Below are 15,233 nucleotides of genomic sequence, written 5' to 3'. Positions count from 1 at the left end.
CCTATTAAGGGTTAGGCAGTAAAGGCAATGGAGTCTGCCAGTTATGGAGACTCTTTTGCCATGGCCACCCCCTTGAGGGAGTTCCTGAAGGGAAATATCATCAGATAGGTAGATAGATAAATTTAATGGCCAGATGGCAAATGGACCTAATTAATGGATTGATTAGGTGGTTGTGATCTGTGAGACTTCTACCATAGAAAGGTTTGAAAATAATTACTCATAAAACTTCTCCCAATGATTTAAGATCTGACAGAGGTATGAGTAATGATCAGTGTGTTCCTCATGACTGAGATAATCATTTATTCTTTCAGTATTTATGAGCATTGGATTTAGTCTTCTGCCACATATTAAATAAAGGATCGTAGGACTGCTGCAGTGAAAGGTTCAATACCATGTTAGACTTTTGGCAAAATCAAAAGCACCTTAAGAAGGTAGCAAGTCAGACTAAAAAAAAGGATAGTTACATATGTACATATATTTATACATTACCATATACATATCAGTACACTATATACAGATTAATAATACCATTTAGTAACAAGTTATTTAACAACATACCAAGTCTAATAACTGTACTGGAAATGAAGTAACTATAACTGCACATAAACAAATACAGCTAATAAACTGAGATTAGTCTCATATTGTAATGAAATGCTGACAAAACCAACAATGATGAAGAATGGTTATGATGGAATCTAAGGGTAAACAGAACAAACCAGTTATATGTGAAGATTATACAGAACCTGATTATATGTCATCTCTCACTGTGTATGTATCTTTAACTCCACTTCCATTTAGACATGGTGCATTAAAGGCATACAGGCTACCAGTTTACTCACTTCCAAAACCGTCCATTGTGCTAAAGTGAACAAAGGCATCCACACTATTAAAAGTTTGTCTCAAATTTTCTCTTTTCATACTACATAGTTTGCTTAACATCTCCATTCACCCCTTCACCTACATATACATCAATCCTCAGCTACACCTCATTGAAAAAACCTTAGCATCCATCTGTCTATATCTGACACCAATTCCATCATATGCCTCTCTTGCATACGCTGTTCCATACATTCTTCCCCCATGTCTTTCCCTCCAGTACTCTTTCACTCCATTTCTTCATTTTACAGGTGGTCTTTCTAACAAACAAAACCCTTTAATTGTACTATCATACTCTCTCTTTGTAAAATCCTATCATGCATTCTTTCCAAATGCCCAAACCATCTCAAAGTATTATGTTTCACCCACTCTTCAATTCACTCTCTTTGCCTTTCCTGCTATGCTAAATCTCTCATACACCCCCTCATTGCTAACTTCACTCCATCTAGTCATAGCTTATGAAAAATACCATCAGCTCTAAACATTTCACATTTACTTTCTGCTTAGTTGTCTTGAAACAGTTTCCATTAATCATTGGGCATTTTTACACATAAGCTTCAGTTTTAAAAAAAAATCATACACAAGCCAATAACCTAATATGAAGCTTTCTGGTGTCTGTTGTCAAAAGACATATAATTGAAAAGTTAGCATTATGTAAAAGGATCTGAAGAATAAGAAACCAAGACCTGAGTGTGGAATAAAGGAATGGCTAGGACTGTGCCAAGGATTACAAAATTGCCATGAAAAGATCCTTGGTAACTCAAGAGATAATCACTCTTATGGATTATGAGTTGATTTTTAGATATATCAGCACTACCGAGTTTATTAGTGAAGGTAAAATAAGTTGAGGTGTTACAGGGTAGTAGTATGGGCATACATAAAGAATACAAGTGAATTAAGCACATTTAACATAAGCAATATAGCAGTCATGAGAATGCTGACAGGAGTAAAGAGCCTTAGAGTGAAACAAAATAAATGCGATGAGAAACATAAGAGTGTACACTGACCGCATACAGATATGATACTTGAAATGCTGTAAAAAGATTTGTATGGATAAACCTTAAACTGTTATTTTTAATGTCATGACCTTATGGCACAATTATCTTTCCAACTGCCTCTCTTTATCAATATCCTTGCTAATTATGGAACCAATTACTTATAAAAGCTTTATCTTTTTTCCTCATGTTATAAGCTTCATTTACACACCAAATTCCTTATGAAGGTCAGGCCTAATATGAAATATAAATAGAGCAAGAGATAGAGTTGTTATGAAACTACAGAAAATATAGAAAGCAAAGTGAGATAAAAATAGACATTGCAGGAAGTGGAGAAACCTCTCATTTAAAAAGGGGATACATGAGAAGGTTATGGTAAAAAATTTAGAAGTGCAGGGAAAGAAATGGACACCACAGTGGCTCAGCCTTAAATTGCTGATCAGCAGACAGTAATCATGGACAATGCCTAACATATTATGTGGCCTAGCTAAAAGCAGGGCTCATGTTACGAATTATTTTTGTTACCATATTTTCATAAAACATATCCCTAGGGATAGGAGAGAAAGAATACTCCCCATGTATTCCATGTGTGTCATAGAAGGCTACTAAAAGGGGTGGGAGGGGAGGCTGGAAATCCTTCTGTCCGGTTTTACTTCAACAAAATTCAGGACAAAGATGGGGGCCAAGTGAGGAGTTTTCCTTATAATCCAGGAAATGGTCAGTATATATGAAAAGAAAATGAAAAATCAAACATGCAAGGATTTCCCTAATATTGCTTATGAAATAAATTCTGCTAATACTGTCAGATATCAGTCTTAATAACAAGAGAAAGATGCTGGAAAATGAGTCCTCCAGACTACTACTGATCACAGAAAGAAGTCATTAAGACACTGTATGTGCAATCAAAATGTGTAATAAATCGAAGAACTGACAAATAAATTTTTGAGAGTACTGTAATACACCCAGTCTCTGCTTTACGTGGCAGTTATGTTCACACAAAGTGACATTACATCAAAAAGAGCAATTAATAACATGTATTTAACAGGCATACATTCCAGGATATGAAATGAATGAATTTTCCTGACAACCTTTCTTACTTTTTCATTAGAAATCCACTCTAGAATCATCTTATAAAATAAAACAATTGTCAGATATTAAAAGAGGAACATTCAAAGAAATAATAAAATTTATTTACTTGAATGTTCATGTTGATGTGGAATAACCTGAAAGAAAATCCCTTGTACCATGTTAGAACACTAAAAAATATCCTGTACTTCTATTTATACGGCCCATTGTCCCTTAATTTTTCTGAACATGTGAATAATCATATGTAGAAAAAATATATAAAAATACAGTCAATGATAAGGTGGGGTGGAAAGACAAAGGTATTGAGCGCATTGAGAAATTTGTGGAGAATCTTTAAGGTAACGATGGATGTGTTTGATGAGATAGAAGTCTCATCGGTGTTATATGGAAGCAAGGCATGGCCCTTAAACATAAATTTAATGAACAGGAAAAATGTGTTGGAAATTAAATGTTTGAGAACATTATGTATTGTAAGGAGGGTTAATCAAATAAGAAATAACAGGGTGAGAGAGAGATGAAGAGGGCATGCTGAAATGGTTTGGACAAATGGAGATGATGAATGAGGAATGGATGATTAAAGGAATATTATGTCAGAATTGGAAGGAGCAAGGAAAAGGAGGACCCAGGGAAGAAGTGGAAAAATCCTTTGAAGGCTAGAGCCTGGACATGAAGAAGGATGCAAAGCATGCAAAGGATAGAGCAAAGTGGGGCAATAAAGTTTACTGGAGATGACATGCTGTCAGTGGGCTGAACTAGGACTTATGAATTGGTTGGAGAAATCAAGGAAAGGTCTTTGTGGCCTGGTTGTGGATGGGAACACTGGTTTCATTGCATTATGCTTGACCACTAGAGAGTAGTCATGAATGAATGAGAATTTCTTCATCTGTTCCTGGCAGTACCTCTCTAATGCAGGAAATGGCAAACATATGAAGGAAAAATTATTTATGGAGTGTAATTTGAATGTTTTGCTATGACCACTAGCTTCTTCATGCTTCTATCCTCAGGCTTGCTAGTTCTTCCATCTACCACTCAATTTCTTCATTATTATTGTGACTAAAACAATTATTAGTTCACGGATTAGATAAAAATCTATTGGAGAGACCTGTGTAAAAAATATGTATGAAAAATAGTCTAACATATTTATTAAGAACATGTTGCACATTTTGCTAATATAGCCTCCTTACAATTGCTAGCATTTGTGTACTAGACTGTATGTACTAGAATGTACATCCATTTCTGCTACCCATTTTCTCCTCTTTTTTCTGAGTATGTAATTAATTACTTTTTGTGTTTGATAACAACCTACTGATGAACAGTGTGTAGAAAAATTAAATGAATTAGAAAAACAATTTACTGTATAAATTACCAAGTGCAACATATGAATCAGACTGGGGTAGAACATGAGGTTTCAGAAGTGGGAGAGGATGTGTGGATTAGGTGTTTACTTTTAAGAATGTATGAGAGAAATACTTGAGAAAGAGGATTTGTTTGTGGCATTTAAGAATCTGGAGAAAGCATTTGATAGGGGTGATAGAGATGCTTTGTGGAAGGTCTTAAAAAGGTCTTAAAAACAAATGACGGGAGGAAAGTTGTTAGGGTGTAAAGGCTTGTGTTCGAGTAGGAAGACAGGAAGTGAGGGTGTAAAGGCTTGTGTTCGAGTAGGAAGACAGGAAGGTGGGTGATTCCAAATGAAGGTTGGTCTGTGGCAGGGGTGTATGCCATCACCATGGCTGTTTGATTTGTTTAAGTATTGGGTGGCGAGGGAGGTAAATGCAACAGTCTTCCAGGGAGGGGTGAGTATGCAGTCTAAGGTGGCCTGGGAAGTGAGTCTGTCATTGGCAGATTCCAGTGAAAAGTGCAGAAGATGCTGACTGAGTTTGGAAGAGCTTGTGAAAGGAGGAAGTTGAGAGTAAATGTGAGAAAAAAGCAAGATTATTAAGTTTAGCAGGGTCAAGGGACAGGTTAACTGAGGTATGAGTGTGAGTGGAAAATATTTGGAGAAAGTGAAGTGTTTTAGATACCTAGGTGTGGACATGCCAGTAAATGGAATCATGGAATCAGAAGTGAGTCATAAGGTGGGTGAGTGGTGAATCTTCTGGGACCACTGAAAAATGTGTGGAAAGAGAGGTCATTATCTGGAAGGGCAAAAATGGGTATGTTTGAAGGTATAGTAGTCCCACTGATGTATAGATGGGAGGCATGGGCTGTAGATTGATGAGCGGAGAAGAATTGAAATGAAACTTTTGAGGTCAATATGTGCTGTGATGTGGTTTGAGAGAGTAATAAAATGGTTAGAGAGAGGTGTGGTAAAAAATGTGTAGCTGAGACAGCTGAAGATGGTTCAGTGAAATTGTTTGGAAATAAGAAGAGAATGAGTGAAGCGAGGTTGACGTAGAGGATATATTGTCAGAAATGGAGGGTACAAGAAGGGGGAGACCAAATTAGAGATAGAAGGATGGACTGCAGAAGATTTTGAGTGATTGTGGCCTGAACATGCATGAGGGTGGAAGACATGCTTAGGACAAGAGTGAATTGAATGATGTGGTATACAGGGTTCATTGTGCTGTCAGTGGATTGAACCAGGGCACTTGAAGCAGTTGGGGAAACCATGGAAAGGTCTGTAGGGTCTCATTATGGATAGGGGGCTGTGGTTTTAGTACATTGCTCATGACAGCTGAGGAATGGATGTAGGCATATGTGGTTTTTCTTTGTCTGTTCTTGGCTCTACCTTGCTAATGTGGGAAACGGTATGAAAGAAAGATAAAAATTACCATATCACTTATTGAGTTTAATTTTAAAGTTTTGCTGTAGGCACTAGCTTCTACATGCTTGTTTCCCCACACTCACTAGTTCTTCCATATACCTGCCATATAATAAATAAATGAATATCAAGTAAGAACCTACTGAAGACCAAACAAATATATGAAAAACACATTTCACTGAGTATGATTTGAACATTATCAAGTAAAGGCTGGGATACCCTTTCTGCAATTACTAGCATTTGTATGCTTGATAATTATAAGGTCATAATGAGTTAAGTATAAACCTAATGAAGAGAATCTTGTGTAAAACATGTAAAGAAAATACAATTTACTGATAAGTGAGTACAAAGTTAAAGATTTTGCAGCAAACCCTTTCCTATGAACATTATCATTCATGTGCTAGACAGCATTTCCATCTCCAGCACCCACTTTTTGTTATTCTTGTATATCTATAAATAATTATCAGTTTATGATTTAGGTAAGAACTGAAGTAGATAGTCACTTTGATAATACTGCACTATACTCAACAGTAAAGACAAGATGAGAGCTAGCAGCATAGGTTCACACACACACTACTCTCTCATGGATCCCACAATGCATGACACAACAACTGTATTGTGTGTCCACAGTGGTCATACAACTGCCACATTTCTTGCAGAAACTGGGAGTAGTGGTAGAAATAACGTTAATGCATAAGAGCAAAATTGCATGACGTGAAGTCACTCAAAACAGGAGTTCACTGTAGTGCTCTTTGTGGCAACTTATTGTGAATCTATCTTTACTACCTCATTTAAACTCTCAATTCCAACAGCAATCTCTAGATAGCAGAAAACCGGAGAATGAAAATGATGCTGAGATATATTTTCAAAAAATTTTGATCAGCTGTCACATTATAATCAACTGTTTTCCCACCTACAAGGAATAAGCATTTTTTCCATACACGTAAGCCATTTCTACGTGAATGAGGTAGTCAAGAACAGATGACACAGCCTCAGAGGGAAAAATCTCCACTACGCTCCTCGCTCTGTTCTTCTTTTGGAAAGTAATACAGGAAGGGATGATTTCCAGCCACCCACTCCCAGCCTCTCTTAGTCACCTTCTACGACATGTAGGGAATATGTGGGCAGTATTCTTTCTCCCATTGAAGGAATAAGTAATTATGATGATTAAACTTTCATGACTATGTATCTTTAATTATGTATCTGATGTCTTAATAATTTAAAATTTTGTACAGTGTAATCCATTACCAGAAAAGTAATATTCACCACTTCTAAAAGAGACTACAATAAAAAATATATATTTATTCTTAAGAGGCTTCCAGTGTCTCTGTCTCAAAAATAAAATACCTGTGTTATTGAAAATGCATCTAATACTGTTCAGTTCCTTGTTGAAACTGTAACTGCATCTGCTGCTTAACTTGGTCTTGTAAGTCCAGTGCCTTCTTCTTAAACTCCTCACTCTTCCCTTCATCTTTTTTAACACCATCTCCTTTACGATACATCTGTTCAAAAAAGGAGCGACTGATAATATAAAACAGGGACATTGTATACACACACACACACACACACACACACACACACACACACACACACACACAGTGAAAAACCTTAATGTGATGATTATCTTTAGGATTCAGTATGTGAGAGGGACATGGGAGTTGACATTGACCATAAACTGTCTCTAGAATACCACATTAGGGGTACAGTAAAGGAAGCAAAGTGTCTACTTAATGTGATGATTATCTTTAGGATTCAGTATGTGAGAGGGACATGGGAGTTGAAATTGACCATAAACTGTCTCTAGAATACCACATTAGGGATACAGTTAAGGAAGCAAAGTGTTTGCTGGCAAATATCAGAATAGCTTTCAATTACACTGACAGAAAAATCTAGCTAGTTGTTCATATCCTATATAAGGCTAAAACTTGAAAATGCTCAGGTTTGGTTGCCACACCTAAGGAATCACAATGAGCTAACAATATCCAAGGAAGTGCAACAAAGATGGTACCAGATTTAAGAGAGCTAAGTCATAGGGAAAAGCTAGAATCCTTAAATTTGCCCATCACAGAAGAGAGGAGAGAGAGAGGGGTATCTGATCACAACCTGTAAGTTTTTACACCAGATTGGTGATGGAGACATTAAACAGTTCTGCAAAAGATGAATGGATAGGACAAACAGAGGATATTACATGAAATTAAGCAAGAAACTTGTTAAAAGGAAGGATATAAGTACTGTTATAGTACTTCATAAGAATGGTGGATGAATGGAATAAGCTGAAAGAGGATGTGGTTAATAAGGACAGCAAACAGAAGTTTATGAGGTCAAATGTCTGATAGGACACTGTTCATGTGGCATCTCTTTAGCAGGTGCCCTATCAGCCAGAACTCAGTTGCCTTCCTCGTAACTGTGCTGACCATGAATCATTAAGCTTGTTAACGAAGGAAACATATGGATTAGATGGGTTTATCATAATATATAGTACTACATTCTTAGAAATGAGATTAGAATGAGATAATAATCACCATAATACTCACTAATACTGAACCAAGGCATTTGAAGTGGTTAGGGGAAACCACAGAAAGGTCTATAGGACCTAGTTGTGGATGGGGCTATGGTTTCAGTGCATTGTACATATGACAGCTATGGAGTTAATGTTCTTCGTCTGTTCCTGATGCTACCTTGCTAATGAAGAAAATGGCGAATATGTATGAAAAAAGAAAAAAAAAATCATACTCATTCACTGTTTCCCACATTAGCGAGGAAGCACCCGGAACAAAGAAAGGCCTAAATTGTTCACACCCATTCTCAAGCTGTCATGTGTAAGGTCTCACAGGCCTTTCCATAGTTTCCCCCACATGCTTCACGTGCCCTGTATAACACATTGCTCTATCATGTCTTTCTCACTCCAGTATGTTGAGGCCTCAATAGCCCAAAATTATTTTCATTCCATCCTTCCATCTCTAATTGTCCTTTTATTCATTCATAAAAATATAAAGTTCTTTCATTTTCCATACTTGTTTGCTATTTTCAATGTGAGAGATCATGTCCAGAACAGATAATAATATAAATGATAATAATATTAATAATTTCATATATACATATTTGCCATTTCCCGCATTAGCGAGGTAGCGTTAAGGACAGAGGACTGAGCCTTAGAGGGAATATCTTCACTTGGCCCCCTTCTCTGTTCCCTCTTTTGGAAAAGTAAAACTGGAGGGGGGGATTTTCAGCCTCACCCTCCCTCCCCTTTTAGTCACCTTTTATGACATACAGGGAATACGTGGGAAGTATTCTTTCTCCCCTATCCCCAGGGATATATTAATAATAATGGTGATAATAATAGTATTTCATTTTATTTATTGATTTCTCCCCTATCCCCAAGGATATATTAATAATAATGATGATAATAATAGTATTTTATTTTATTTATTGATTTATTAAACTTTGTCGCTGTCTCCCGCGTTAGCGAGGTAGCACAAGGAAACAGACGAAAGAATGGCCCAACCCACCCACATACACATGTATATACATACACATCCACACATGCACATATAAACACCTATACATCTCAATGTATACATATATATACACACACAGACATACATATATACATATGATAATAGTAATAATGTAACAATAACAACAATTCTTTATCATACCTGTTTGACATTTCTAATGTTAGCGAGTAGCACCAGGATAAGATGAAGGATGGCCTAAATTGCTGACATCCACAATCTAACTTGTCATGTACAATGTACCTAAAGCAGATACCTCTGTCCACAACTAAGTTTTGCAAACCATTCTGTGGTCTTCCTACATCCTTACATGACCTTATTTAGCCCATTGACACAATTTTATCCGCACATACCATACAGCCCTAATGTTTTCTATCCCATGCAAACCTCAAAACTTCTTGCATATTTTTCTATATCTAGCTGCCTCTCTGGCCTGAGCAAGGCAGTGTATAAGCGGTATGAATAATGACCTCATTTGCTAACATCCATTCTCAAGCAGTCGTGTATAATGTACTGAAACCAGAACTTACACAACAGAATTGAAAATACACATGAAAAAAACTGGGTAATGACATATAACTCTTACTAAAACAGGTTTTACATACCTGGGAGAGATTTGCACAAGCATACATATTTCCCAGATCACAGGCTTTCACAGAATAATCAAAGGCCTTCCTCATATCCTTTGTGATAGTATCCTTTACTCCTTGAATAAATATTCCTGAGATGTAATAACATGAAAAGGCATTGTTACCTTTACAAGCCTTGTCTAAAAGCTCCAAACCCTGTAAGGAAATATATTAGCTATCAGAACAAATCAAATACTTGCAACAAATATACAGTGTAAATGCAACAATGATATACAAAAAGTATTAAATCTAAGGTTCTGAAAACAAAGAAGCCTTTTTCTTCTTAAATGTGAAGCCCTTTGAGCATAGATGAGAGACCAGCACTCCCTAAATGTTATCAGGCAGACATCCATCTGCATTCACATGAATTTAATCCTATTATATGGATAACTTGCAGGATTATTATTTCATCATGGTACATACTAAGCAGGGAGACCATTGTATCTCTGTAAAGTACTATGCTTAACAAATCAGCAAGCCTGGAAAGATGCAACTGTTTAAAAGATATAAGAGATGGCATGAAACATTGTGTAGATCTATACCGATTACAGCAATGTTTTCCTTAGCACCATGAAAATAATTATTTTACTCAAAAATATAACTAATTCATTAAAGAAAAACTTTAGTACCTTTAGAAGTGTTTATTTGAGCAGAATTATGAAAATTAACCCTTTTAAAGCTATTGATGTCAATCTATACACACATAGCAGGGCCCTTTTGGCATCAATCTATCCGTCTTTTCTTAACCCCAACTTGAATACTGAATGCATTGTGAGCTTTGTTGGCCAGCCAAAGATGACAACCTAAAAAGCATGAATTGTTGGAACTTCCTGGAGATCTTAACAGCCCACATGTCATCATGATGGGTGGTTGTTCACCTCCTGTACCACCCACTGTCATATGAGTCTACGCCGCCCATACTTAAGATTTGCCGATCCAGTGAATATAATTAGATGTGCAGTTCCGAAGCTAAGAATGCTTAACTTTAAATCCATATGAAAATAATGATTTTGATAGCTTTTTTGCATCTGATCATATACTTAAAAGTTTTTTTTAACTTCATATTTATGACTAGCCAATCCAATAATGATGTGTTTTTCTTGAAATGTTCAATTATGATGTGTTTTTCTTAAACTTGGAACGGTTAAGTCTTTATTCACAAGACAAAAGAAATGGTTCTAAATTTTTTTGTACACCTCTTCATTAAAAAAAAAAAAAATTTAGGGGAAGCCATACAGGTTAAGTGGGAACAAGTTTTGAGTCAAGACTCTTAGTCCTGAGCTTAGACTGGGCAAGTCAGAGAAACAAATAACAGAAATTTTGAGAAATGATGGTACAGTAATAATAATAATAATTATTTATATTTTTCATTGTACTTTGTTGCTGTCTCCCGCGTTAGCGAGGTAGCGCAAGGAAACAGATGAAAGAATGGCCCAACCCACCCACATACACATGTATATACATACACGTCCACACACGCACATATACATACCTATATGTTTCAACGTATACATATATATACATAAACAGACATATACATATATACACATGTACATAATTCATACTTGCTGCCTTTATTCATTCCCGTCGCCACCCCACCAATCATGAAATGACAACCCCCTCCCCCTGCATGTGCACAAGGTAACGCTAGGAAAAGACAACAAAGGCCACATTTGTTCACACTCAGTCTCTAGCTGTCATGTATAATGCACTGAAATAATAATAATAACAACAACAACAACAACAACAATAATAATAAGAAGAAAAAGATTTGTAGAGGTTTTCAAAAAAGAGGAGACAATGTCAGGTAGAAGAGAGTAAGTGAGCTTGGAAAGGCAACTTGTGTGAAGACACATCAGGAGAGAAATTAATAAGGGCTTCACAGACGTTTGTAGACCTAACTTTTAAAGGAAGAAAGGTTAGATAAAGGGAGGAAAGACAAAAGAAGGAAGATATTTCCATAGCTTAGTTGTTAGTGGAAAGGACGAGGTATTACAGCAATCAATCCTCAAGTAGCTGATCTTCACACAGAAACCATGGGAAACATCAGCCAAACATGTGCCATGGGTCCAAACCTTTTGGGTGGAGACAAATGCACATAGCTTACAAGAACAATGACGATATAGTACATGTAGAATAGAGAAAGCAGCAACATCATGGTATACAAGGAAAGGCAGGAGAGAGGTGATACCAGGAGAATTACTGGGATTGATGGCTTTTGATTCCATTCTTGTTCACTGAATGGTAAAGAATGAGCTATCCTAATGTATTAACAGTATCCATACTTAAGTGAATAAAACCTCTGCAGATCTGAAATAGCTGCTTTCAAGAAAAATAATTATAGAACCTACACAAAACTCCCAGACTTCTAAAAGCAAAATTTGTGATGATTCTGTTTATGTTCCTACAAGGTTGAACTATGGTGTTTTAAAGTGAACAGAGGATGACGAATGATAGACAAAAATAGAGAGAGGAATTGCATTACAGCACTATTAAATTCAACAAGGTTACTACTCCCTATTCTGAGATGCAGCAGTCTGAGCTGAGAGAAATGTTTGGAATTACAGTATTTACAAAACATGAAAAATGCTTAAACTTTATTTTTGATTAATGAAAGTATAAATGAATGTGCAGTGATTCTAAAGCTCCTCTCATTTAAGTAAATTTTCTTGTTCATCTGCAAGAGGTAACAAGAGCTGACAGTGGGTACATGACATTACTGATAATGAACTTAAAAACCTCTGAGATAATTAACCTTTTGACTTTGTAGTAACAAGTCAAGGTTCCCTTAAGCTATGATGAATTTCTCAGAATTTTTTAACAGTAGTATTCAGGACCTGGTGGAGGTGAGGGTGAAGAACTGTAGAGGTGTTTCGAAAAGAGGAAATGATGTGGGTGGAAGAGGTTAGTGAAAAATGCAAAGACTTGTTACATTTATGGATCTGTTATCAAGATAATAAGCCCCTAAGCATGGTTGCTTTTACACTGCTGAACTCATCATTTTTGTTTGAAATATTCCATATTTTCTGATCCAAGGGTCCAGCTACATCAGTGCTAGCTTCATAAAGGTGTGACTATTAAAACTCTCATCTACCAGTACATACCTTATCATAATCTTTTGGTCTCTTGGCAGTTGTTGGTGTATTAGAAACACACATAAGTCCACTATTGAGACAAGAGTCAGGATCACCTGCAGTGCATCCTTTCAAATAATAGGAGTATGCTTCATCCATGTTCTGCTTGCAGCCCCTACCCAAAAATCTGTAATTTGCATACTTGTGACAGCTCTTAGCATAAGAAGATTCATCGCAGTTGTTTCGAAAGATTTTTGCAGCCTTTTCAAAGTCCTTCTTCACACCTTCTAGATAGTCCCCTAACAAGTGACAACCTGAAAAGAACAGTACTCATAATGCTTTTTAATGCAAAGACTTCAGTGCTAAAACCAAGATACTAAAGTAATACCATTATATATTACTACTAGTTTTGAATTCTCAAGTTTTAAAGTATATTAGAGAGAACCATGACCTTCTCTAAATATATATACTGTTCTAATTCACTCTATCCTGTGCTCACCTTTCACCCTCCTGCATTTGCATGTTGAGGCCCCAATCACTCAAAAGTTTTTCACTCCATCCTTCCATCTCCAATTTGGTCTCCCTGTTCTTCTTGGTCTGTCCACTTCTGACACAGATCCTCTTTGTCAACCTTTCCTCACTCATTCTCTCCAAATGACCACATCATTTCAACACCCCTTCTTCTGCTTTCTCAACCATTTATATTAAACACTCAATTATCTAATACTCTTTCAGAGCAAATCAAGAAAAAATCAACATATATAGCAATATAGCAGACTTATATTTGTGAAGGTACAATAAAATCATAAAATTACTTTGGGATGCCACATACATCCCTGCAATTCTACGTGATAGTTTTTAACAAAAGTGGTATAACTTCATTCCTTACATTCTGAACATTTGGTAGAGAGTACTTTTACCCCATAATTTCCCTTTTAAGTCAAATCTTAGCCCACTTTATGAGGGCTTAAAATTGTGGGAGTAAATGGTGCTCATGGTCAAAATCCATACTTCAATTCAACTTTAATGAGTACAAGGAGTTCACTGGTTTTGTCATGTTAAAATCTATCAAAAATCATGTGCCTCTTTCAAGAAAATTACCTTCAAATTTACTTACAACATAAATCTAAGCGATTTAGGTGTAATTTGACACTAAGAGAAAAGGTCACAATATCAGTGTAAGCAGAGAATGGTACTGTCTATTATGGTATGCTAAATTAGGCTTGGTCTAGTTATTTTGTGTAAGGTTTCAAATATTTCTAATTTTTGCACGACAATTTCCCTCATCTTCAAAGCCCACCCCAATTTATGAATAATAAACCTTGTGATACTTGCAATGATAATGAACCAAGTCTCCCAGTATAAAATCAGCTGTACTGACTATAAGATATGCATTTCATCCAAAAACCTAAGCAGATTTACATGTGCTCAATAAAGTAGCACGTCTTTAACATATGTCTTTACCCTTAAACGTAATCACAGTCCAAAACCTTATATATCCGTGAACGTGAAATATATCATGGGAAATGAACACTTAAAACTTACTCTCCGGCCTCTGTTCACTGAAGCACCCAAACCTGTATTCGATTCCCAGATTCTCGAGAAACTCTTTGACGTCTTCTTCCTTTTTCATATCAAACGCCATAATTGGAAGGGATATATTGTCTTTACCGCACCAGAAAGGCAGACTAGTAAGCCGGTATCTTGCCCCAACTCAAGTCTTGTGTAACCTCTAACATCACCACGCAATATAAACAAATCTCAGCTGGTGTGCAGAACGTTTATGTAAAGAAATGCGTGGAAATTTTATTTATGTTTTGCTATCAAATGCAGATCAATAAATCAGAGTAAAATATTTTGTCAACAATCTAGCCATCTACACCCTTCATCCTGTGTAATATGTTAATTTCCTGTTTCAAAAAGAAAAAAAAATCTTCATATAATTGATCCATGATTTTACTTGCATGCCTTTTTTGTTATTAATGCCATCCCAACTCCATAACGTTAATTACATGACATTATATGTATTTATCATTAATTCCATCTACAACTCCATGGGATGGATCATTTGCATACAGCCTCTCGTTTCACTAACAAACCCAAGCCATGCACAGTAAATTGAAACGAAACATGAAATTCCAGGTCCTTAAAAAGCGTTTCTTTATCACATTGCTTATATGTATGTTTCATTCGTCGAAAGCAACGTTTTCATGCACCCTTGCCTGCTTGTACTCCATGGATTAGTGGATACTTCTGTAACCCAACCGCTTGCTCATTCTTGGAAATGTTGCTTTTGC

At 36.3% G+C, this 15,233-nt stretch overlaps 1 protein-coding gene across 2 annotated transcripts; it reads right to left on the bottom strand.

The window, feature by feature from the left end:
* Positions 1–455: 455 nt before the first annotated feature.
* Coa7 (Cytochrome c oxidase assembly factor 7) lies at positions 456–14,715 on the bottom strand. Of its 2 annotated transcripts, XM_071676250.1 has the most exons (5): positions 14,482–14,715; positions 12,967–13,250; positions 9,839–10,018; positions 7,066–7,220; positions 456–5,820 (listed from the first exon to the last, which is right to left on the bottom strand). In XM_071676250.1, the coding sequence occupies exons 1-4, from the start codon at positions 14,579–14,581 to the stop codon at positions 7,086–7,088; spliced, it is 699 nt and encodes a 232-aa protein (XP_071532351.1). In that variant the 5' UTR covers positions 14,582–14,715; the 3' UTR covers positions 456–5,820; positions 7,066–7,085. The 2 variants fall into 2 exon arrangements, with proteins under 2 accessions (XP_071532351.1, XP_071532350.1); XM_071676249.1 differs by having other exon boundaries at positions 456–7,220.
* Positions 14,716–15,233: the final 518 nt, after the last annotated feature.

This window comes from Panulirus ornatus, chromosome 22, assembly GCF_036320965.1.
Source record: "Panulirus ornatus isolate Po-2019 chromosome 22, ASM3632096v1, whole genome shotgun sequence".
In the NCBI taxonomy this organism is placed as follows: domain Eukaryota; kingdom Metazoa; phylum Arthropoda; class Malacostraca; order Decapoda; family Palinuridae; genus Panulirus; species Panulirus ornatus.
Note: the sequence above shows the minus strand (reverse complement) of the source record. Positions and strands in the feature narration are given on the sequence as shown.